The 22483-nt window shown below is 47.2% G+C and overlaps 1 protein-coding gene across 1 annotated transcript in view; it reads right to left on the reverse strand.

The window, feature by feature from the left end:
- Positions 1-22483, reverse strand: part of PCCA (propionyl-CoA carboxylase subunit alpha) — a 274548-nt gene that overhangs the window by 172175 nt on the left and 79890 nt on the right. The window contains exons 8-9 of the mRNA XM_056109803.1: positions 16583-16619; positions 1138-1216 (exon numbers count right to left, since the gene is read on the reverse strand). Coding sequence (XP_055965778.1) covers positions 1138-1216; positions 16583-16619 — 116 coding nt within the window. The remainder of the gene's footprint in view (positions 1-1137; positions 1217-16582; positions 16620-22483) is intronic.

Genomic DNA, 22483 nt, shown 5'->3' on the forward strand with positions numbered 1-22483 from the left:
GGGGTTTTCCTCCAAAAATTTCTTCTCTTCAGATCACCAAGATGAGGCATTGAGGTATGCTGGGTTATTTTTTTCTTTTTAAGTTTAAAAAATTAATTTTAAGGTGCCAGAGTGACAATAAGTACAGTGGATAGGTCCTCTGCCTTACATTCAGCTGACCCAGGTTGGATCCCTAGCACTGCTAAGTATGTTCCAAAAATCAAAATAATAAATAATAATAAATTTTTAGGGGACAGAGAGAGAGTACAATGGGGTAGTGTGCTTGCCTTGCACAGAGGTAACCAGGTTTGATTCTAGGCATCCCATGTGTTCCAACCCCACCAGGACTAATCCCTGAGTGCAGAATCAGATGTGGCCCCCCAAACAAAAAATAATAACTTCTGATTATGTGCTGTTGGTCTGGGGTGGGGTAAGGACATTCTATTTTGTTGTTGTTTTTGTTGTCGTTGTTGTTGCTTTGGTCTAGGGGTCAGACGCAAGAGTGCTCAGGATTTCCACTGGCTCTGTGTTCACGGATCACTGAGTCCTGGTTCAGCTGCATGCAAATGTTATCTATATTATCTCTCTAGTCCGTGCTCTTGATTTCTAAAACTACTCCACAGAAACTGTTCTAAATTTACCAGAGATCATACAAAGAGTATGCATTAGTTCAAATTCAAAATGAAGTTATGTTTCACACATGAAATTACCAAAGTAGTTCATTACTTTTATAAACAAAGGAAATGGAGCACACACTGAAAATGCATAAATGAAACAGTGACGGCTTGCAAGCATATTGGATTCAAATCTCTTGACTAGGTTCAAGAATCATGCATCCCACTGTGAGCCACTTTGGCCTTTTAACCATGGGCATAATTAAGAAAATAATAATAATAATACTTGCAAGACTAGAACTAAAAATCAACCCTCTGTAAATGCTTGACAGAAGTAAAAACCTTTCTATACATTGTAATCATCATCAAAATGCATAAGAAAGTTTTGTATGTCCTTTCCATGCCTTCCCACCTCAGAGAATATAAAATGAGATGGTTAATGTAATTACTCCATTATGTTCCTGGGTATCTGTTTACTTGTCAGTTTAATGAAACTCTGGTAACTGCAATTTTCATCTGAAGTACATTTTGGACAGCATCTCACCTGGTCTCTTCATCATCCCAAGCGATCCGCATGCCTTTCCCGCCGCCGCCCGCTGAGGCCTTGATCATGACTGGGTACCCTAACAGCAGGGAGGAATTAGACAGGAGTTCAGACTTTGATCATTTGGATGCATGAACATGACAAGTGACCACATGCTCAATAACGCAGAAGACAATAATTTATTTAAAAGTTCCTTTTTTAAAACTTGGGAAAATAACACCAGTGGACCGGTGGGGGAGGGTGTTGGTTTTGGTGTTTTGTTCTTAACATGTTAAGTGCTGTGATTTACAGTACTTTTTTTTTCCCCATAATGACCATGTGGTCTGGTCATTTAAAAAGAAAAAGATGCCTGTGTTGATAAATGTAACATTTTCCAAGTAATTACATCATAAACTAAGAAAATTAACGATCAGACAAAAGTAGACATAGCTCTAGTATGAACCAAACAAAGATAGGAGTTGAATTATAGGGCATTAAGGAGCAACCTGGGTGATTCCCCCAAAACTGCTATCTACGCCCACTGCAAACTAAATTCCTCTTCTTAGCCGGGATGATTTATAGCTCCTCGAGCAATTCTCATCTGAGAAGTCATGGGGAGCTACTATAGCTTTGATCAGCAAGAACAGACTGGATGGTGGGGGGCCACCAAGCTGGGGTCTGCTCTCGGCCGGGCTCAAGGGCCCACAGATGTTGTCACCCCAGTCCACGGGGCCATGGCTAGTGATGAGAACCAAGACAAGCGACAGTCATAGTTCACATGTTGAGGAGGAAGCTAAAACCCTAAACGGGCTTCAGTGACACAGACTGGGCCCCTGGGACCGGCTTGGGAAGGCCGCCAGCGTCTCCACACACAGAGCTTCATCACGAGTGCCTGTTCCTCTCCTTGTGAAGGTTCCCTGAGAACAGGGTGGAGGGGGGGCACTCGAGTCTCAGCCCACACGCTCACAGTCTTCTCTGATGCAAGAAGAGGCATGTGCAGATGTGCATGCAAGTCTGTGCATGTGTGTGAGTATACATGTGTGTGCATGTATGTGTGTGCATGTGTGCTGTGTATGCACACATGCACACGCAGGCAGCAGGGGGTTAAGGGTACTTCCTGGCCTGGGTTGATCTAATGAAGCTCCGAACTCCAGCTAAGGTATGCAGAGAAAAAACCTACAAAACTACTTCCCAAAGCCACAAAGACTCACTCTCATTGCAACCAGGGAAGAATGACACATGTCTTAAGGGATTCCAAATTGGATCCACTTTTAAAGTTCTGGTGCTGAGGTTGGAGCAATAGCACAGTGGACTGGGCATTTGCCTTGCATGAGGCTGACCCAGGTTCGATTCCTGGTATCCGATGTGGCCCCCAAGCACCACCAGGAGTAATTCCTTAATGCAGAGCCAGCAGTAATCCCTGAGCATAGCCAGGTGTGACCCAAAAAGTTACAAAAAAAATTAAGTTCTGGTGTTGCAGACCCGTGGTGGAGCACAAGCTCTGCATGTGTCCTGTGTTCCAGACCTAGGACCTAACACAAGAAGGAACCACAAGATGGGACGGAGTGACAGAACAGGGAAGACACTTGCCTTGAACATGGCCAACCAGGTTTAATCTTGCATCCCCACCCAGAGTGAGTGATTCCTGAACACGGCTGGGATGGGTCCCTCGACACCACCATGCAAATAAAGTGTACGCTCAGAAAAGATGAGCAGTTGTCACACACCAGGGCACTGACAGAATAAATCTTAGGCCCCAAAGCCTCCCCCAGGAAGCACAGCAAACAACCCCAGCGGAGAAGCAGGTCTGAGGCCAGGGTAAACTGAGCTCCTGTAGTCACTAACTCAATCACCTCTCAGATGAAGACAAGGATCCAAGAAATGACAAAGACGCTGTTATGGGGCGGAACGACACCTGTAGCCCTCCCCACCCCCAAAAAACTCACAATGGCACACCATAGTGTCCCAAAGGCAAATACTGCTGTGTCTGTTTTTATTTCATCTGACACCCAGTGATGCTCAGGGGTTCCTCCTGCCTCTGTACTTAGGAATTACTCCTGGTGGTCCCCAGGGGACCACAGTGGGTGTTGAGAATAGAACCCGGGTCTGCTGCATGGCTGCACGCAAGGCAAGTGTCCTACATAATCCTGTCTCTGTATCCCCACATTACTATGTTTCAATACAGGAAAAGAATAAAACAACAACAACAAGAACAACAACAACGGGGAAGAAAAAAAAATCACATGAGTTTTTAAAATGATGTATTTCTCTTTGACTCTCATAAGGAGCCATAATAATATATGAAAATAGGGACCTACAGAAGAAAAGGAACTATTGGGTTAATAACCCAAGTCTCAGAGGCCACTCTGTGGATTTCTAAATAAAGCCCATAAACAAACAAACATAACCGAGCTGGAAAACAACTGCCCAGCCCTGGCTTCCTAAAGGCCAGCTTCAAAGTCCAAAGGAAGCCCGGGCTATTTCAGAGGGCAGGGGGCCCTGGTGGGCAGCTCAGGCCTGATAAGGGGCCTCAAAGGAGAAAACAAAAGAACGGGGTGAGGGCTGGCTGGGGGCAGATCCAAAGGCCGAGGAAGGAAATCCCCAGATGAAAGTGGGCCGCTGGGCCTCGTGCCCTTTCCCCCACTTCAGTGCCCAGATGAAACCCAGCTGCTCCGGAGTCCAGTGCCACGCCAGCCCGGGATATTCGGGGACTTCTGGAATTTGTGGGAAGGGGATCCCTCATAAGAGCATTTTTTTTTAAATCCATTTTATAGACTATCACACAATTTGGATTTAACTGACTGTTTCTTCATTATCAGGTTCAGGTTCAAAAATACTGTGAGACTACGCCGTGGATTCTGTACACTCATTATTTCACTGGGGACTGAGGGGCCACACCTAGCAGTGCTCAGGGCCGACTCCCGGCTCTGCACTCAAGAATCATTCCTGGCCGACGCAGGGCACCCGTTGCGGTGCCGAGGTTTGAACCCAGGTCTGCTATGTGCAGCAGCAGCACCTATTCCTATTGGGGCTGATTATTTGCTGAGTTCAGACCTGCTCACTACTGGGGATGCTTCGTGGTGACTTCAGGTCTGACCAGGGTCACCACAGCTCCCCTAAACACATCTGGGAGAGGCCCCAAAGCCCATAGTTATGAAACCCAAACAAAACAAGAGCCTTTGCAAATATGCTTCCAAATTAGAGCTATTACAATTACTGTATATATAGGACCAACTTTTAAGAAAAAATGGACCTGAGAAGGAGAAAAATAGAAAATATTATTTAAAATAAGAACTAGAATCCCATGGGGTCAGAGTGATGATGCAGAGGGTAGGACTCTTGCCTTGCACAGTCGACTGGGGTTTGAGCCTTGGTATCCCATATGGTCTTCTGAGTACTACCAGGAGTAATTCTTGAGCACAGAGTCAGGAGTAACCACTGAGCACCACCAGGTGTTCCCGCCCTTCCCCAAATAAAAATAAACACACACACAAAAGAAATAGAGCTGCTAAAAATAAAATGACAGAAAGAAAAAAAGAAACAAACAAACAAACATTGCATAAATTGAATCAGCAAGCACAACTATGTTGGCCTTATTCCAAGTATTCAAGGTTGGTTCAATATCCAAAAACCAATTAGTGTAATCAAGAGGCTAAAAATCAAATGATCAATTAGACCAATTAGGAAGTAAAGAAGAAAAGCCATTTGATAAAATATGACACCCACCATGTTTAGCAAAGTAGAAAGAGAAAAAAAAAACTCCCTAGATTTAATTTTAAAAGTCAATGAAGAGCTACCATATTTGATGGGTTTCAAACATGGTTTGAACCATGGGAACACCTGCAAGGGTGATAAGAGGCCGGCCAAAAAGCCTCTATCCCTCTCACAGAGCCTGGAAAGCTACCAAGAATATCCCGCCCACACGGCAGATCATGGCAGGTTATCGGTGGTGTATTTGATATGCCAAAACCAGCAAATAAAATGGGTCTCATTCCCCTGACCCTGAAAGAGCCACCAATACAGCAGCATTAAGAAGGATGAGGAAGGAGAAGCTGATAAAATCTCAAGGCTGAATGAGGCTCCCAAAACAAAGGACAAAAATGATTGTCTGCACTTTCAATGCACGTATGCTGGCATCAGATGCATCCATCGAGGACCTGATGGTGCAAGCGCAAAAGATCAAGTACGACATCATTGGTCTGACCGAGATGAGAAGGCATCAATAACATCACACCATTTTCGACACTGGAGAAGAACTGTTCCTCGGAACATTCGACAAAAGAGGTGTTGGTGGTGTCAGTGTCCTTGTCAACACGAACTTGGCCATGAGCATTGATTCATTCGAATGCTTAATAACCTGAATGGGACGATTACACTTGAATAGATGTGGCTCACTGTCGGCAGTTTCTATCTTTGTTGTCTACACACCAACATCCAATTATGATGAAGAAGAAATTGAAAGTTCTACATGGAGCTGAAAAAGTTCTCTAAAGAAGACTACACCTTCTACAAGATCATTGTCGGTGATTTTAATGCCAAGATAGCACCAAGAAGATCAGCTGAAGAACTCTACATCGGGACCCACGGCTTAGAATGGAATGAACAGGGTGAGAAACTATGTGAGTTCATCAAGATCATCTATGGTAACTCACAGTTCCAGAAGGCACACAGTTCATCTAAACGTTGGACCTGGAAGTCTCCCGGTGGATGGTTCCGCAACAAAATTGACCACATCACATTCAATCGATGGTTTTGCCTGACCCATGTCGCTGTTGTCCCAAACATGTCCCAAACGATGTTGTCCCATCGTCTCCTTTGTGCAAAATTCTACTTCACAGAGTGGGGAGAAAGGGCTGCAAAGTTTAAGAAGAGAACTCCCAGAACGACCACCAACTGGGAGCTCTTTGGCACTGTTGCAGCAACATGGGAAGATGCCGTAGTTGATAACATTGACAAAGAATATGATCAACTGGTTCAGCACCTCCATGATTGTGCAAGGAACACCAAGAGAGAGATAGCTACAAAAAAATGCCTGTCTTCGAAAACTCTTGAGCTCATTTGCCAATGTAGCTTGGCGCAAGTCTCAGACAACGTTGCAAGTGAACATCCGGGCTTGCAAAGCAGTGCAGAGAAGCAATCAAGGAAGACCTCAAAGACAGAAGAGCAGTAGTGCTGGCAGATGTGGCAGAAGCCAGGAAAAGCATTCGCAATACCCGCCTGTCCTTCGCCAACTACAAGACCAAGATGACTGCCCTCTGACGTCCTGATAGATCTATCACATCTTCCAGAAGGGCAATGGAGAAGATTATCCATGACTTCTACTAGGATCTCTTCAATAGCCACGTCCACCTGCCCACATACCAAATTCTGCAGGATGGATATGTCGTCCCCAACGTTCTCCCTTCCGAAATCCGACACTTCATCGGTAAAGAGGTGAAAAGCACCCAGCCCAGACAAGGTCAGACCCAAACACCTGAAGAATCTACCGTCAGTTCTCATCAATACACTGGCTCAGCTCTTCACAAGCTAACTGTCTGAATGCAAGGTTCCATCCCAGTGGAAAACCAGCAGGACTGTACTACTGTACAAGAAGGGAGACATCCATGACATTGACAACTATCACCCGATCTGCCTGTTGTCTGTCATCAACAAGCTGTTCACTTGAGTCATCCTGAATAGGATTAGCAGAACACTAGATGAAGGACAACCATGCAAGCAAGCCGGGTTCCGAAAAGGATTCAATATGATCAACCATATCCACACAATAAACAAGCTCATTGAGGTTTCTCAGGAGTTCAAAATGCCACTCTGTCCAACGTTCACTGATTTAAAGGATGCCTTTGATTCTGTTAAGACTGACACGGTCACTGAAGCCCTAGCCAAACAGGGTGTTCAAACTTAATACATCAGGATCCTCCGTGAGCTGTATTACGGATTCACTACCAGGACCTCACCATTCTACAAGGAAGTGATCATCCATGTCAAGAAAGGGGTGATACCATTTCACCGAAACTCTTCAGTGCCACCCTTGAGAACATCATACGACAACTGGAATGGGAAGGAATGGGAGTGAAGATAGACAGTCGGCAATTACCCCACCTCCACTTCACTAATGATATCATTCTAATAATACCAAACATTAGCCAAGCAGCACAAATGCTGGCCGACTTTGACCATGAGTGTGAAAAGGTCAGACTACAGCTGAATCTCAAGAAGACAGTGTTTATGAGAAAGTCTCATTCCTGACTAAACGGAATGAACATCTCCAAATGCAACAGTTATGTATACCTAAGTCGAGAAGTCAACATGACAAATGACCTGGCACCTGAGTTGCGCAGGAGGAAGAGAGCGGCTTGGAATGCCTTCAAGAGCGTCGAAGAAATAGCTAAGAGGATGAAGAACCTCTGGCTCCGGGTATATCTCTTCGATTCCACTGTTCCTCCTGCATTAACATACGCCTCAGAGACCTGGGCCCCACAAAAACAGGATGAGAGCGCTATTCAGGTCTCCCAAAGAAGAATCAAAAGAGCTATGCTTGGAGTATCACGCTTCACTCAAATGAGAGAAAGAATCTGGAGTGCCACTCCGTCGACGATCAAGAATCAGGAATGCTGTCTCATTTGCCAAGGTGTTGAAAATCAGATGGGCTGGACAAGTAATGTGATTTTGAGATGACCGCTGGACTAGAACCATTACCAACTGGATTCCACGGAACGTCAAAATATCACGTGGCCGCTCACCTACAAGATAGTCAGACTTCTTTGCCAAGACTCTGAATGATTGGTTTGAGGCTCTTCATGTTCCTGGAGCGAGCTGACGCCACTGGGCTACACTAGCACACAACAGAGACGAATGGAGATGATACTGGCACCCGCTCGAGCAAATCGATGAGTAAAGGGATGTCAAAGGATCAAGTGATCAAGTGATAAATAAAGAGCCACAATCTGGCACTTCATGATGAGAATCTGATTGTTCTTCCCCAAGATCAGGACCAAGAAAGGAGCCACTCTCACTGCTCCACTCCACCTCCTAGCACAGGTTCAAGCCATGCAACCAGACAAGGAGAAGGGAAACCAGGAAGAAGAAAATTAAAAACCGGGAAGGTGAGAACGGACAGACAGTATAGCAGGCAGCTTACTTGCCTTGCACGAGGCCAACCCTGGTTCAATGCCCGGCATCCGACATAGTCCCCCAAGCACTGCCCGGAGTAATTCCTGAGTGTAGAGTCAGGAGTAACCCCAGAGCATCACCCAGTGTGGCCCAAATACAAGCAACAAAAATTTGGGAAAGAAGAAATAAAAACTCTTCACTGGCAGGAAATAAGAATTATCTGCAAAGAAAAATCCTTTCTGAGACTAGCCATCATGTAAATACAAATGAACCAATATATGACAGATATAAAGACACAACCCAGGTGAATTAAATCAATATATAGCATTATTCATTTTGGCAAAGAAAGACAATTCCTTTTGGATAAAACCAACTGTGTCTTCCTACTTCTCCCTTCTCAGACAAATAAAGAGCACTAGGTTCCCAGCTGTGGCCTGAGGTAAGAAATCAAGACTAAGGTCCTAACAAAAACCAAGGCTCCTGTTGTCATATCATTCTCAGAACATTCAGTTCTTTGCAACAGAGGAACAGAAAAATCAGTAAGATGTGCAGGTAGGCCTGCCAATAAACAAGAACAAGGAGATGAATGACTGAATGGGAAGAAGCAGTGGGAGGGGCAAAGAGAAGGCACTAACCCCAAAAAACACTGAGGAAATGCCTGGCTAGCCCACAATACTTTCGCTGGAGTCACAGGAGAAAATGCGAATATGGCATCATCACTGGAAGGTAAGGCAGAAGGGAAAGCGCCCCGGCCATGCCTGGTCGTCTCTGAGAACCTTCTGGCTCTGGACCAGATAACTTCGGTAGCAAAAAGCAAGACCTTTCACGGTTTTCACAAAGAACACTTTTCACTAAATTTCCTTCAACTTGACTTTCCCCTTGGCACTTCCTATTCGTTTTATGCTGGGTTCTGGGGGCCACAGCAGGAGGTGATAGGGGTCAGGAACAGTCACTCCCAGTTCACTACTCAGCAGCCACTCCAGGTGCTGTTCGGGGGACCCCACAGAGACCTGGGGACTGGGCCAGGATCACTGTAGGCAGGCGTCTGCTCAGCCCTGTGGGCCACCTCTCCAGCCCACCTGAGGCCAAATTCTTAGGAATCCCCCTAGAAAACTAGATTTTTACTGAAGCGAAACTATAAAATACACGAAAGGAGGGAAGCTAGTGATGAAGACGTATGTCATATTTTCCCAAAGGATTCTTCAATATCTCGTTTATATCTCTGGACATTAGGCCGTCCCAGACATCCCCGCAGCAGTGCTGGGAGGGCTCCCATCCAGCACCAGGGCTCAAGCCTGGGGCTCCCACAAGCAAAGCGTGTGCCTGCCCTCTGGGACAGATCTTTGGGCCTCTTACACGGATCTCTGAGCAAAGAGCCAGACACCAGGTGTGGAAATATTTGAGTAGTAGAAGTAGAAGAAATGAGAGTTCAAAGCTTAGCCAAGAAACTGAGATTGGGGGTGGGCGGGGTTTCATCCCCAGCATTGCTCAAGAATTACTCCTTGCTTTGTGCTCAGGAATTACTCCTGGCATTCCTCAGGGACCATATGGAATGTCAGGGATGGAATCTGGGTCAGCCGCATGCAAGGCAAAGTGCCCTCCCTGCTATACTCTCTCTCTGACCCATTAGTCAAGAATTTAATTTTTTTCCTTTTGGGTCACACCCGGCAATGCACAGGGGTTACTCCTGGCTCATGCACTCAGAAATTACTCCTGGTGGTACTCGGGGGACCATATGAGATGATGGGAATCAAACCTGGGTCAGATGCGTGCAAGGCAAACACCCTACCTGCTATGCTATCGCTCCAGATCACTGATCACTGTCCTCCCGTTGTTCATCGATTTGCTCGAGCGGGCCCAGTAACGTCTCCATTGGAGACTTTGTTGTTACTGTGTTTGGCATATCGAATATATCACGGGTAGCTTGCCAAGCTCTGCTGTGTGGGCGAGATACTCTCAGTAGCTTGCCGGGCGGAGGAATCGAACTCAGGTTGGCCATGTTGGCTGCATGCAAGGCAAACGCCCTACCGCTGTGCTATCACTCCAGCCCATCGCTCCAGCTCCTAGTTAAAAAATTTTAACCTTAACTATGAACAAAGTATTCCATTACTTGAGGAGGAAAAAATGTTTTGTTACATTTTTCTATAATTACAGCAGGTTATCAGGAAAATGGGAAGTAAACAGGCAAAGCCACGGAGCCAGGGCAGAGAAGGACGAACCACAGCCCCCAAGCAGGAATGGGGGACAGCAGGCCCTTGTCCAGCAGAGTCACATGAGGACCAGGGACATGGCTCAAGGGGCTGGGGAGTACGTGGTCATGTGGGGGGGGGCAGGGCACACACGAGAACGCACGAGGGCCAGGGCACACGAGGGGCAGAGCACACAGTGAGAACACATGGGGGTAGGGCACACAGCGAGGCACAGGGCGGTGGGCACACAGGTGCAGGACACACAGTGAGCCTGCACAGGGCTTCAGGCACACAGGGCAGGGTCCGGCCAGGAGTGTGACAGAGACTCTCCAACAGGCATCTGCGATTCCCGCGCCCTTGAAGGCCAACACAGAGGGCTGTGGGCACACTCAGCAACGGCACACAGGGCACTGACTCAGATATCCTTGATCTGCTTCTCTAAACGATCCATTTGCAAAGACGTCATCAGAGCTGACATGGAAATTCCCCTTTTCCTCAGGCATCTCTAGTATAAAGTGGAGATTCGTGAGGGAAAATTAGTCACTGTGAAATCCTGGTCTATAAATAGAGAGGAAACTATTAAAATGTGCAATTAGTTAATCCATCTATATACTTACATGTGCACTCACTCCCTTTCAGATACGTTAACCAAACAATCCCTTGACAAATATATACTACACGATGAGCAAAGCGCATGTGGGAACACCCAGGAAACGGACCCACGGTCAACTTACTGAAAAACAAAGCCAAAGGAGCACCGTAATTATAAAACCTAAGCATAAGTGTCAAGTTGGAAAAAAACCTTAAACTTTAGAGCCAGATGCCGCCAGGGAGGTTAAGGGCGACTGGGAGGGCACTTCTCCGGAGTGCCAGTCAATGCCTGGTTGGCATCTAGGGTCACTCAGAGGCACAGATCTATCAGAACCAGCACAGAGACTGACCATCTGCTCACTGACAATACAGAGTTCCCCTCAAGATGACAGAATCGTGGACAAATATTAAATGGAGCAGTCTAACAACACCTTTATCGAATGTTTTTTTATTTTTGTTTTGGTTTTTTTTTTCTTTGAGGGGGGCACACTGGGTCACGCTAAGGTGGTCTCCCAGCTCTGTGCTCAGGATCACTCTTGGCAAGGCTCAGAGAACCATATGTGACACCAGGGCCATATGTGACACATGGGGGTAGGGCACACAGCGAGGCACAGGGCGGTGGGCACACAGGTGCAGGACACACAGTGAGCCTGCACAGGGCATCAGGCACACAGGGCAGGGTCCGGCCAGGAGTGTGACAGAGACTCTCCAACAGGCATCTGCGATTCCCGCGCCCTTGAAGGCTGGGGTTGGCAGAGTACAAGGCAAGTGCCCTACCCTCTGCACCATCTCTCAGGCCCCTAGTGAAGCATTTAGTGAGGTAAGTACTGATACCTACAGTATACTTTGAAATGTACTCCAAAGTAAGAGTAAGTGATAGGTTAGCTAAGTTTACACACAGTAAAATTCTTCCCAAAAGACTGTGCAAGCAAAAAACATTTTGAAAACAAGTTAACAAACAGGGGGGAGGGGGAAATATCCCCCAAAGCAGTGAGTGCTGGGCTAGGAGACAGGTCAAAGGGCAGAGCACATACTTCATGGGGGGAGCTCGACCCCACAATGCCCCCCATCATGTGGTCCCCCGAGCACTGAAGGGAGCCAAAAGGAGCCACTGAGTACCTCCAGGTCCGACCTGAAAGCAAGTCCCTAAACTCTGCAGGGGTTGAAAGTTCAATTAAAAACAGACCAAATCTGTGAGAGCCTCTTCCTTCTCTGGCAGTCTAAGACAGAAGAGGTTACAAGGCGCCATGGACATCAAACAAGCCCCGCTCCCTGACTCCCTTCCCGCAGATACCTATTCCAGGCCCTGACGTTCCGTGTGTTTCAGTGTTTGGGGAAGCAAGAAAATTGGTCTTATAAGCAAGGGCAATGGTGGAACAGAGCGAGATGAGGAGGAAGGCAGGTGCCAGATGAGGTAGGGGTCTGTGGATGGAATTTTATCACAGTGCAAAGGAAAAGGCAAGCAGCTCTGGGTGGGGCGCGATGGGGTGTGTCCTTATTTAGATTTTAAACCAGCATGCTGGCTGCTATGTGAAGAATGGCTTTGAAGTGTTCAAGCAGGAGAGAAACAATGGCCCCAGCCCTGGAGGACAATGGTAGAGTGGAGGAGAGTGCTGGCCTTGGAGAGAGGGAGCAGAGAACGGGCAGATATCGGGCATGGGGAGCTGACAGCTTCCATTGATGCCTGACAATGGGATGGCAGGGGGAGGGAGACAGCGGCCACCATCACTCAGCGCTGAAGCTCTGGGAAATGCAGGCACGGGCCTGGTGCCACCCCTACTGTGGTCAAAAATATTTCACTTAAAAATGGGGCGTGAAATGCAACGATGCACAAGACAGGAAGCGAACCTTAGTCATCTGGACGTCATTTGGGGGAGTTTACTATGTCCTCAGCGTTTTAGAAAACTGATTTTGGCTGAACTGTCTGAAAAGCTAATTCAGAAGATCAAATTTCGATGGAAATCAAAACCCACTGACTCCTCTAGAGGTCTGAGTGCCCTGGTTTAAAGAGAAAGTGGGCACCTATAGCCCTGACTCGCCACACTTAGAGCGGTCCAAAGGGAAAGACCAAGAGGGCAGAGAAGACAAGAAAAACCAAGACCCAAGCACGTCCAGGTGATATGCAGAGTCTTCACCGCCTCTCCCAGGTCCCTGGGCAAGGTCCTGGGCATCTCAGGACTTCACTCACTGTCTTGCCCTAGGAGTGGTCACTCAGATCTTGGTGGCTCTCAACTCTCACCTCAATCATTTAGCCCAAGTTTACAGGAACACCCAAGGCCTTTGGGGCTAAAGAAATCTAAATTTTAGCAGGTCCATCCAGCACTCTGCAGCACTGGCTATTCTGTGAAGAATGGCTGACCATTCTTAACCCTTAGTGTCTTAAGTGTAAATAGAAATAATTAACCCAAGAATTAGCATCAGAAATGACATTCACAAAGGGCCAGCTTGGGCTGGGGGGCTGGGGCAGAGGTGGGGGAAAGCTCCGGGTAAACAAGGGTTACTGTTATGTAAAAGGGACCTGGCCCATCAATGCTCCTTGGGCAGAGAGGTTCCTGTTTTCAGAAGAGAAGAGAAAGGCCGGAGAGGAGGACCCACATAAAAGGTGATGATTCCTTCCCAGCAAGTAACCGCCAAGTCAGAGAAATCGGTGAGAGGTAAGACACCTGCAGGACCTCACAAATGCAGAGGCAAAGAGCTCCAGGACAATTCTGGGCTTCAGAACGAGAAGCGAGAAGCACTGCCCAGAAACACACAAGACCCTAGGAAATCCTACCAGTTTTTTTTTTTTAATGTGATGATATACCTCAATTAAAGTAGTAGGGAGCAAAACTCTAGTCTCATCGAACAAAACAGCAAAACAAGTGCCTTGAATAATGTGCCACTTTATTTCTTTCAGGAGCCAGCAGCTGTGAGAGACCAGGCTTTCTGGGTTTCTTGGGTGATTCGGGGAAATTCCCAAGGCCTTTCTAAAGCTGATGACCCCTGGTCTTTATTATGTTTTATTTCACCCCCAATTTTATGGCTTCTCTTTTCTTTTATTATCAGCAAAACACTAGTGCTCTCATACTTAATAGCCATGTTTGGATCACTTATTTCACAAATGGGGGAGGGGGGGTTGTGATTTGGAAAAGAATAAGAACAGGAGAGAGGAAGGAGTTGTAAAACTTGTGCCCCATTAGAAAAGTCAGACTCAGAGACAGAATTCAGAATTCTGAAAACAGGTGAGTGCCCCCAAGTGTTCTTCTCCCTGCCTCCCCACCGACCCATGATTAACTGGTCATGCCAAAGACAGAAAAACCATGACAGGCCTGAGAACCAGCAGACAGCGGGGCTTGCTCTTCATGTGAAGAGAATATTACAGGTCAACTGCTCTTCTTCCCGTCTCTAAATGCCTCCCAATACTGCGCCTTTTTGTGGACATACTATTATCATCTTAGCACCAGCGTATATCCTACCTACTACGTAGCAGATGATACCACCTAACCTAGAACTAGAGAAACGACTTCTTAGTTTAAAGAGTACACATCTGAATACACTGAGATGATTTGGGAGAGAAATCTCCAAAGCCAGTAGGTCTGTTACACACCTCTGAAGACACGAGGAACACCAGCGGTGCCATGCCACAGAGAGACACTCTCCACTTTCTCAAAGGACGAGACCACAAATCAGTACCGTGCAGCCCTGCTTATTAAGCCGTCCACCAGGTCTTCCCAGGACATAGCGCGATGCCTTTTCAAAGGGCTGATGAGTCCATGACCTCTTAGCACCTGTACTGCAGCAAACCAGAACGCATGAAAGGAAAAGGAGAGAGAGGGCAAGAAGGAAAGTGCCTCCCATAGAGGGAGGCTGAGGGTAAGGAGTAGGGGACTGGGGAATGATGGTGATGAGGAAACCGAGGACATTGGTGATGGAAGATGTGCACTGGTGAGGGATGGGTGCCGGATCATTGTATGACTGAGACCCAATTATGAACAGCTTTGTAATGGTCTATCTCATGAATATACGATTTAAAAATTAAAAAAAAAAGTAATGTGGAGTTCATACCCAAATCAATCAGCTGAATAAATAACAGTACTCCTACATTTTTAAAAAAAAGGCTGGGGGAGAGGGGGCTGATGTGTGCAAAGCCAATCCTGCCAGAGGAAGAGCTGCGTGCAGCCAGAGAACTATTTCCCCAAGGAAATAGCCTGCTTAAACCCAAACCCATTATTACCAGTAAGAGAAAAAGTTTTGCCAAATAGCGAAAGCACTTCCCAGGGAGTCAAACACACATCATTCAGCCAGACCCAACTGGAGACAACGAGCAACAGGTCAGAACTTTGTCTATCACAAGAGAAAAAGCTACTCACAAGAGAAACAGTCCCTACTGCAACCATTTTTGGCCATGGTCATGTTAGTAAGTTTCTCTGTAGGACAGAGCTCTGCAAACTCAAACCAAATGCCAAATCAAATGCTCTAAATGCACTGAACTCTAAACATTCGATCTGACTGTGAAATCAGAACTAACGGAATGTCCAGGAGGCTGCCGGGAAACCTGGCCTGGTGGCTCAACTAGAATTGCTCAAAGAAGACAGGAAATGCCATGCTACAAAGGCCAATTCTTCTGAGGTGGACCATTTTGTCCACTGTATGCAAAAAATCTGAATTTTACAGTAGTACAGTATGGCCATAAAATAGCATTGCTAACCCACAGAAAACAGTATGCCTTCGTGCCTTTTCTCAGTAACAGACACTGAAAATCCAAACAAAAGTTGTCATGAGCAGAAGGAATGTGTTTCAGAAAGAAAGAGTCTGGAGGTAGGGCCCCTGGGGTTCTACTCAAACAATCAGACCCAGGAGTCTTGCAGATGTCCTTCCCGTTACCCTCTCTGCCCCAGTGTGGAACATGCAGCTCTCATTATCCGACGACTCTTTCCTTCCAACAAGATCAGGTGAAATTTAACATCACAGATAAGTGTCAAAACTGAAAAGAGGCGAGGGCCCGAGAGAGTAGAGGGAAGAGTGTATGCCAGGTGTGGCCCAAAAAACAAACTGGCACAGGCGCAACACTACGGCCAGGTAGGCAAGTACTTGCCTTGAACGTGACCAACCTGGATTCCATTCCTGACACCCTATATGGTCCCCTGAGCTCCACTAGGAATGATCCCTGACACAGAACCAGGAGTAAGCCCTGAGCACCGCCGGGTATGGCCAAAAATAAAACAACACCTGAAAAGAATCTCATCAAATACAGCATCCCAACTGAATCAATGCCCTTAATTTTAATAAGCTGCATTCAATGGCAACATATAATTTACATGGTCTCCAATCTCCAAAAAAAATTGGCAAGATGTCTTTCTATATGTTGAAATAACTTAGGAAGTTATTTCGTCTTGTTAAAAAAATAAGTTATGACATTCCAATTACTCTTTAAAGTTCACTTTAGTAGAATATTTAACTGATGAATTCTTCAGAAGCAACAAGTCCTCCGAAATGATTAAACGAGTCTTTGTTCTGTGAGAATTCCCTGTTACACCTTTACGAAGCCATATCTGCAGCAAGACAGAAACTCAACCCAAGTTAATTTAAGAACTTACCAATTTCCCTTGCGATTCTGACAGCTTCATCTGCATCCTGTAAAAGCAGGAAATGAGACCCAACATTAATCCCATCGGCCAGCGCACAATGTCTTCAGGGCGGTCATATATTGCACTACTGTCTCCTCTGATTCAGTTAATGCTCAATTTTACAACCTTCTAACTCTTTTCATTCTGAGAAATGTAAAATTAATACCATAAGTGGAATGTAAATTCTACCTCATCATTATTATATTAAGAAGCTCAAAGCAGTCTGGAATGAGCTTGACAGGAAGCATGACCAGAACTGCCAAATGATCGGGTGCAGTGGCTGAGATTTAATGGCAGAATTTGGATGTTTACAATCAGTACCGAATCATAAACCGGGCCATTAAAGCTTGCCCACAGCCGGCTGGTTGCTCTCTGCAGCGCTTGGGCGCCTGTTTTCCAGGATCCCGTCGGCAGAGGGAGCGGGTTCGCTATTGTCTGGGTCGGGAGCACAATAGGCTCTTGGAAATTTTCTTAAAAGTAAATTTCCAGTACCTTGAAGGAATTGCCCGCGGCCGTCCCACCACCCCTCCCCCAGCCAAATTTCTCTTCTTAAAGTCCAGCGCTGTTCCTGTCCCCCTTTCTCCCCATCCTTTTTTCTGGGTACCGATTTCATTTTTTTCCAGCTACATTTGCTACCTAAATTCAACGAAGCAACTAGTGGGGGCTGGGAGAAGCACTTCCAACACGACAAGGATGAAAACGCTTTTCCAAAGAGTTTTTGAATTGCAAAGGTTCATTACTGCTAAACACCAACAAATGCCATTGGTACTTTGAAGAATCAGAAAGGACAAAAATCTCCCTTGGATTAAAACCCTTTAATTGATCATTAGCTCTCACCGAACATTTCCCCCACATAACAATAAAGAAAAAAGCTAAAAAGGTGTTAAATCCAAAGCCTCTTTCTGAATTTAATTTTTATGATCCAGTGACAAATGAAAACCATTACAAGGAACAACAATAATATTTTGAAACAGCTAGCTCACAAGAATGACTGAACCTTTAGAAAATAAGTTTAGAATATTAATGTAAAATGTTCAACGTTTTAAGCACATACTTTAAAAACATAGAGTAACCATGCTCAAATCTTCCCCTTCCAAAAAAAGAGAAAAAAAAGTGGTGGGGTAGGTAAGGGAGCTGGGGATGTTTGTAACTGGTTCATTTATGTCTAATAAAAAAAAATCTTCCTTAAAAGTCTTCAGTTCCTAATAACATCCCCTGAATAAGGAGCTTGGCAGGGGAAGTTGTCAGAAAAATTTAATTTCCTTTCATTAGCCAGTCTGCTCCACAAATAGGCGCTTGTTAAGTTCAAAGCAGGCCTGAGAGCGACATCAGTTTTAAGTCTTTTTTTTTAACTCCAAGCAGTCACATCTGCTAATGAGATTTTCCAAATAACAATTGTTTTTCAAGTCAGAGATAAATCTATACCCTCTAGCCTCCCTCCCCCCAACCCCGGGCGGGGGTGGGGGGGGGTGGGGGGTTGAAGAAAAAGAACGGTGACTACTTTATCATATCTTGCTATTTTCATTGACCCTACATCTCCAAAATTGAGTTTCGAAGGATTAAAATCCATGGAAAGGGCCATTTCAGAAGGTGAGTGGTTTCCTCACTGAGCTGGAAGGGCCTTTGTGAGCCAGTGACAGTTATGGGAGAATACTTCCCCTTAATCACCTCCCTCAGGAAGTGTTAAACCTGCCAAACGCCCGGGACCATTAAGGCCTCCACAGCCGGGGCAGGGTGGGTCTGGGCCGCGGGAGAGGAAACCCAACGCGCGTCTCTTCATTCAAACGGGGAGTAATACATTTGCCAGAGAGACTGTGAGAGAAAATAAAATTCTGCCTATGAGGTCCACTCACTGCCTGGGAAGAAGGAACAGGCTGAATGTGGAAAGAGAACTCCAAGAAATTATTATTATTTTTTTTTTGTCCTGGGTTTCTCTGGTCTCACGTTGCCGACGGGTGTGTGCTAGAGAGGTAAGTACTTCCACCCAGGGAGGCTTCCCAAACACTCTTTAGCGGCCCCTTGTCCAGTACCTCTGTACACCGCCACAAAACTAGCTTGCCCTCTGAGTGGTCAGTAAGCTCAAGTCTTCCTTCGGTAAAAAGCAAACTCTGTTAGAGGGAACTTCCACGTCGTGTCTAACTGCCTGAAACATGACATGCTCACTTCTCCTTCGTTCACTCCAAAATATTTCCACGCGGGCCTGTAAAGCACTGGACAGCAGAGAGCTCCTCGAATAATCAGCTCCAATGCCAAACCATCAAGCACATCCATTATCAAGCTCCGAAAGCTACTTCCGGAGAGATCAAAAGCCAAGAGCAGCTCTAAGTCTGGGGAACTGGGCACGTGGCAGCCGACTTCCCTGGAAGACCAAGGTGGAAGAAACACTAAGGCCTTGAGTGGACAAGGAAAAGACGGCCAGTCGCGGGGGGTAAAGAGGCTTCCGGCAAAAGCAACCCCACCGGCACTGGGGCTCAGCTGGGCTGGCATGAGGGGAGCCCTAGGGTCCTCTGCCCTGCCCCCCCACACACACACACAGAGACACACAGAGACCCCAGAGGGGGAGACAGAAACCAGGCTGGGCTTGCTCCCAGCCAGGCCCTCTTTCCTCTGCCCGGGACTACTGCAGCCAGGAGCGGGGGCACCGGGCAATTGTGGAGCCATCTCTGTTCACAGACCTTGGGATGTCAACCTGCTAGGGGCCTGCCAGGAGCGGCCCTGGGGTGCAGGGCCAGGAGGCAGCCCGGGGCACTGCTGACTGGGGTCCGTAAACAGAAGAATGAGAACTAAGGGAATCAGTCCCAGAGACCTCCAAGTGCTGACCACGGTTCCTGCCCAGGAGCTCAGAGCGCCAGGGTCATGAGCTCAAACCCTGCCAACACCCCCTGCCATGCCCAGTCCAGATGGCCCCACCCCCTGTGACCCGGGAACTCTGTGGCAAGGGAGCACACATGTGTGACAGTAAGCCATGCCACTGCAAATGCCAAGTGGGGAGTGGGGGGCACCAGGGGAACTGGTCACTTGAAAGGGTCATTTCAGATCCCCCCCACCAACGAGGGATACAGCCACAACAGTGAGGGTGGGAGAGCTCAGCGAGCAGTGCCAAGGGCTGAACCCATGACAGGACAGCAGGGACCTCCCTCACGGCTGTGTGGTCAGGCCAGAGCCTAAGGAAGCCACGGGACAGGGGACAGGGCAGCAGCCCCAGCAAGAAACACAGGGGACAGGGCCCCAGCTGCAGATTCCAGATCAGGAAGATGTACACTGGCCAGGGCAGGTGTAGGGATGGGCCCAGTCACCGCACAGGACAGAGAGTAGTAACACGGGCCCAGTCACTGCACGGGGACAGAGAGTAGTAACATGACCTCACCACAGTGCCTTGGAGTGAGCAGCTGGGAGTGGACAGAGCAAGGACAGCACGAGCTGGACGGGGCATGGATAGGAGGAATGATGTCGTACACAGGGGAAGGACAGGACTGGACACTGGGGTCAGAACCAGCCCCATCTCCCCATCTGCTTGCACTGTACAAGAAACTCTTAACTATTAATCATCTGAGTATTGGGGGGTGAGGGGTTGTTTACTGTGTTTTGGAGCCACTGTACAATAAACTCTAACTGCTTAAACAACGGAGTATTGGGGGTGAGGGGTTGTTTGTTTTGTTTGGGTGCCACACCTGGCAATGCTCAAGGTTGTTCCTGGCTCTGCGCTCTGGGATGCTGGGATGGATCCCGGGTCAGCTGCATGCAAGGCAAACAACACCCTCCCCACTGTCCTACCGCTCTGGCCCCCAAGCATCTAAGTTTCGTCTGCAAATCTTTCGTACAATTCTCCACAGCCCAGAGCTCAGTGATCAGTCAGCTTCTGGGCCAACTCACTCAGCACAACAAGAGGGTGAGCACTGGGCGGCACCACAGCCAGCTGTGTGCCCAGGACAGGGGAGCCACACCCATAAGACGAGGCCCTGCCCACCTGGAACACCAGGACAAAGATGAAGGGAAGCAGATAAAAGACAACCACTTAAATTCGATGAATAAAATAGCAGCGGGGGGGGGGGGGGGGGGGGGGGGCTGGAGCGATAGCACAGTGGGTAGGGCGTTTGCCTTGCACACGGCTGACCCAGGTTCGATTCCCAGCATCTCATATGTCCCCCGAGCACCGCCAGGAGTAATTCCTGAGTAGTATGAGACAGGAGTAACCCCTGTGCATCGCCAGGTGTGACCCAAAAAGCAAAAAAATAAATAAATAAAATGGCAGCGGGGCTGGGGCGATGGTTTTCAGGCAGACTTGGATTTCATCCTGGCACTGCCACGAGCCACACCAGGAACCCAGCAAGGCCGAGGTCCCTGGGCACCAAAATCAAAACAAAAATTTGTTTAAATCAAATAAAATGAAAGCGTGTGGTGAAATAGCACCATATCACCTTCGTATTTCATTTCAAATACTCAAACCGAAAAGGTACAAAAGCGTTTTGAGAAGCTGTCACTGAAATGACCTCAAGGTGGAGGTGAAAAGTAGTTAGGAGGAAGGAAAGTGGTACAGGAAGTTGTCAGGGAAAAAAAAGAGTTTTGTTTTTTATTTTTATTTATCTCCTTTTTGGGTCACACCCAGTGATGCTCAGGGGTTATTCCTGGCTCTGCACTCAGGAATTACTCCTGACAGTCCTTGGGGGACCATATGGGATGCCAGGAATCGAACCCAGGTAGGCTGCGTGCAAGGCAAACGCCCTACCCACTGTGCTATGGCTCCGGCCCTGTTTTGGATTTTTAAAATACAAAGTAGGAAAAGGGAAGGAAAACTCCCAGCTTAGTATAGGTGTAAGTTCAAGGGGGAAAAAAAAATCACTGTATCACTGTCATCCTGTTGTTCGATTTCCTTGAGCAGGCACCAGCAATGTCTCCTTCGTCCTAGTCCTGAGATTTTAGAAAGTGCCACATTCGAGGCTCTTTCAGGGTCAGGAGAATGAGACCCATCATTGTTACTAGTTTTTGGCATATTGAATACGCCATGGGGAGTTTTCCAGACTCTGCTGTGCGGGCAGGACACTTTTGGTAGCCTGCCAGGTTCTCCAAAGTAAGAACTAGATAATAAGATGCCGCGCAGTTGTGCGGAGCTGGGTTTTATAATCACTGGATCTTGGCCGTTGATGGGATTATACGGGCGTGGGCAGTTGCAGAGTGTAATGCCTACATACTGGAAGATGGGGGATCTGGGTGGACGAGGCCCAGTCCCGATCCGAGCAGGCTTGGAGATCTAAGCCCCGGATCCCACACACCTGGGTTCCTCTGCCAGCTCCTTCATGTGTGAGGCTCGTCCAAACGTGTGGAGAGTGGTCTTAAGCATGGTTGTGGTTGGAACTGAACCGGAGGTCTTCAGCTGCTGAGGCTCTGCTCAGGGTGGGGAGGGAAACTCAACCCACCCTCCTCCAGGGGTCCCCGGTGAGGACAGCCAGGCGAGGAGGGAAAAAAATTTAGTCTTAAAAAATACCACTGGTAGGGCTGGGCCGACCCGGGTTCGATTCCCAGCAATCCCACATGGTCCCCTGAACACCACCAGGAGTAATTCCTGAGTGCAGAGCCAGGAGTAACCCCTGAGTATTGCTGGGTGTGACCCAAAAAGGAAAAAAAAACTGGCTAATTAGAAATAATAGTGGTGGAAAGGTGTAATGGTGGTGGAATGGTGTTGAAATATTGAATGTAATCAATTATTGTGAACAACTTTATGAAAATAAAATTTTTAAAAAATTAAAAAAAAAAAAAAGGTTCTTTATTCCCCCACACACATTCCTTTAAAACAAAAATGTAGGGGCTGGAGAGATAGCACAGTGGGTAGGGCGTTTGCCTTGCATGCAGCCAACCCGGGTTCAATTCCCAGCA

Source organism: Sorex fumeus, unplaced genomic scaffold (assembly GCF_029834395.1).
Source record: "Sorex fumeus unplaced genomic scaffold, SorFum_2.1 ptg000008l, whole genome shotgun sequence".
Lineage (NCBI taxonomy): Eukaryota > Metazoa > Chordata > Mammalia > Eulipotyphla > Soricidae > Sorex > Sorex fumeus.